Below are 3,357 nucleotides of genomic sequence, written 5' to 3'. Positions count from 1 at the left end.
TATTAAATTTCCTTGCCAAATTTAAAATTTGCATGCAACTCATTGGATTTAATATTACTCTTTTAAAGTTTTAACCAAAGCAAGAAATTCTATTGCAACAACTACTTTCTGCAAGTCGTTTGTGTATTAATTTGCTAACCCAATTATATGGCTTTCGTGACTTCTGATTTACTGTTTGCAAATGAAATATATAAATAATGAAGTATATAAATAATTAAGCTCTCATCAATGGCAGGGCAGCCCGTCCATTGTTTCAGTTTATCAAAATAAAAATGCCAGGCGCCCTTAAATCGATCGCCGTAAAGTATGCAATGATTTATATCATAATCCTGTCACATGCTCAACCGATTCAATACACAAAGTGCTGCGGGCAGACCGCTGCCATCAGCCAGGACACTGCCATCGCCGCCCAAAAATATCCTCCTGTGCTCCTGGCGGCGTCATCTGCCCGCTGTCAGCGAGTCGATTTTGAATTGTCAGCGCCATGCCACACGTGTCACGTGCGTCATTGGAGCGCCATTACATGGCCAGCAGCAGCAGCAGCAGCAGCTTGCCAGTCTGTTGTTTTTCCCCCTTTCCGCTTTTCCACTTTTCCGCCATTCAGTGCGGGCTGGGTATGGGCGGCATGGGGCATGGGGCATGGGGCATGCCACACCCCACCCACTGTTTCACCACCCCGTTTTTAATTAATGAGCAACAACGGCCCATCGGCAATCTGGCGACCAGGCGATAGCTGAAAATCTGAAACTAAGCCTCGACTCGACCGTGTTTGCTATTCATTTGCCGTCCGTGGCGTTTTAGTTGGGCATCAGCATTTTTAATTGGGATTATACATAGTTTGGTTTACATAAGTAGTTGGCCGCAATGGCGAATGGAAAATATCATTGCATGTTTTTCCGAGTGTACCACCAGCCACTAAGCAGATCACGAGATACATATACAGAATGGTATATGCTGTTTCCAAATGGCAGAACGAAAACCATGGACATGCATGTTTTTCGATCTGTCATGGGGAACCAGTCCTTGAGGATGTGGTTTCCAAATGGCAGAACGAAATACACGACGTCTACAATTTAAAGTCACCATTTTCAAACGTGTATTCGTCGGTTTCTCAGCCGAAAATTCACCATATCCAGGAAATGATAGGATTTCCAAATATGCTGACGCTTGATATCCTGCGGCCTGACTGGCATATAGGCAAAGAAGGTGTCCTTGATGCTGCCACCCAGATGGGAATATCCTCGCAGGGCCAACCAGGTGAGACGCGACTGCTCCAGAGCCAGTTCATTCAGCTTGTTGTTGTACTCGGCCTTCCGCTGGACGACTTGGGACATGAACTTCTTGTGGCTGGCATAGCTGATGGAACTACCCAGACCCGTCACGGATCTCTTCAGTTCCAACATATTCCGCTTGTTCCGCCTCTCCTTCTCATACACCTTCTCGTATATCCGGAACGAGGTCTTCACAATGGAGTTCATCCCAGCTCGGCAGTAAGACTTGCCATAGCGATCCGCCACCCAATCAAGGAGCACGGGCATCTTGTGGGCATTAGAAAGGGTGGCTAGCACGTACTTGCGATTGCCACGGAGAACCCGAAGAGCTTCCTTCAGTAGACTCTCAATCTGCTCGTCGTCATCCGGATCGATGAATTTACCCCTATTTTGTTTAGTATGTTTGTCGTCTTGATTTTCTGCGTTTTCTGCAACCTTCGAACGAAACATATTCACTGCACAATTGGCAGCTGCTCTTGAAACTACCGGATTGGAATTATTCCCATGCATCTCCTTCTTGGACTTGTCGCCATGGCCAAGGGCATCGATGCAGAGCCTTTCGATCACAGGTTTCTTGTCCTCCAAGTCCAGGACCTCATCCTCCCATGGCAAGGGCTCAGCAGGAGTCGATGGTATGTCGAATATCTTATGGTAGTCCAACTGAAAGCCACCAATAGACCGGTTTGTGAAGGACTCCTCTGCAGGAGCCTTTGGGGGTGACCTCTTCAACGAACGCAAAGTTCGACTGCAGGCGGGAATAAGATCGGCGAGTTTCTTGAAACTGGAAGTTGGCAAACTCGGTTTCCTCTCGATAAAGGACTTTGATTTTTGTGGTTTCATCTCGCAGTCCACATCCAGGACTTTACAGTCACCTGCTCCACAGCGATGGGACTCATTTCCCTTCATGAGCATAACCTTGATCGAGTTATTCAATGAATGGGCGTACAAATGCACCCTGGGATTCTCTTCGTTACCCAGACCCATCAATATGGTATGTTCCTTCCTTTTTCTCGCAGTGCATGATCCGTTGGCATGTTTGACTGGGCCTGAAGTAATTCCCAATTGCCTATTCATCCTTGCACATTTAACATTGTTTTCTATATCGTTTAGGATGTGCTTCCGCCGGGCTTTCACCTCATCTCCTGCCACATCCAGCATGGTTACACATGGCTGTTTTAAGATTTTCTCCTTTTTTTGCAAATGCTCTACCTTCTTCAAGAATCGATGTGTCTCACATAGAGGATCATTGTCTTTCAAACTATCATCCCATTTCAAGGAGATCCGGTTGAGCTGATCTCTGAGCAACTTGTTCACCACTCTTTTGGCCGGACACAATTGGTATTGGGCAAACCAACGGGACGCCTCATTTGGGATCTTCTTCATTCGATCTATATAATGAGAATATTCCGGAAAGAGCAGCTTGGTCTCGGGTGGCCGATATTTGGATTTCGGTATATATTCACGAGGTCGAACCAGAGGAGCAAAATATGGCAGATCATAGTTTTTTGGTTTTGGGCGTTTTTTAATCGAAGAACTCTGCTCCGTTTTAACGTGCGAGTTCAGCTTTTTCGATTGCGTGGCAGGTGGCAGCAAAGCATCCAAGGCTCTCAGTGTGGAAGGCATATCCAAGTGGGCAATACCGGACAACAGCAACTGTTCGTTCACCGTAAAGTGCTCCGCATCCGAGTTCCCGCACTTTGGGGGGCTCTTGTAGGCGAACTCCCACAGGAACCACAGAAATGCCAGATCGCTGCCCTGACTCATGGCTATGATATCCTTGATTTGCGCAGCTCCCACCGGCGGATAGATGCCCATCTGGGTGATGCAGTGACGCACCCGGTACGTAGATCCCTGCTCCATGTCATCTCGCAAAGCGTGGAGCAATTCATCACAGGCTTTCATCTGCACGTCGGACATGCCACGATACCAACGCACACTATCGATATTGTGGCGGAAGCCCAAGGATTTTCCGGACATTTCAAAGCTAATTCTCTGACAACCTTAAAAATATTTTTTCTTTTTTAATTACGTTTTTTGTAATGTTTACTGTGAATTTTGAGTCAACGCAATATGGTTTTTAGTTATA

General features: G+C 46.6%; 1 protein-coding gene across 1 annotated transcript; it reads right to left on the bottom strand.

Annotated features, from left to right (window-relative positions):
* Positions 1–225: 225 nt before the first annotated feature.
* Positions 226–3,357, bottom strand: LOC117150723. The gene has a single exon (XM_033317743.1). It carries the CDS (start codon positions 3,246–3,248, stop codon positions 1,089–1,091), a length of 2,160 nt encoding a protein of 719 aa, XP_033173634.1. The 5' UTR covers positions 3,249–3,357; the 3' UTR covers positions 226–1,088.

The sequence above is a fragment of the Drosophila mauritiana genome, chromosome 2L (assembly GCF_004382145.1).
Source record: "Drosophila mauritiana strain mau12 chromosome 2L, ASM438214v1, whole genome shotgun sequence".
NCBI lineage: Eukaryota > Metazoa > Arthropoda > Insecta > Diptera > Drosophilidae > Drosophila > Drosophila mauritiana.
The sequence above is the reverse complement of the archived record's forward strand: the minus strand, read 5'-3'. Positions and strand labels throughout refer to the sequence as shown.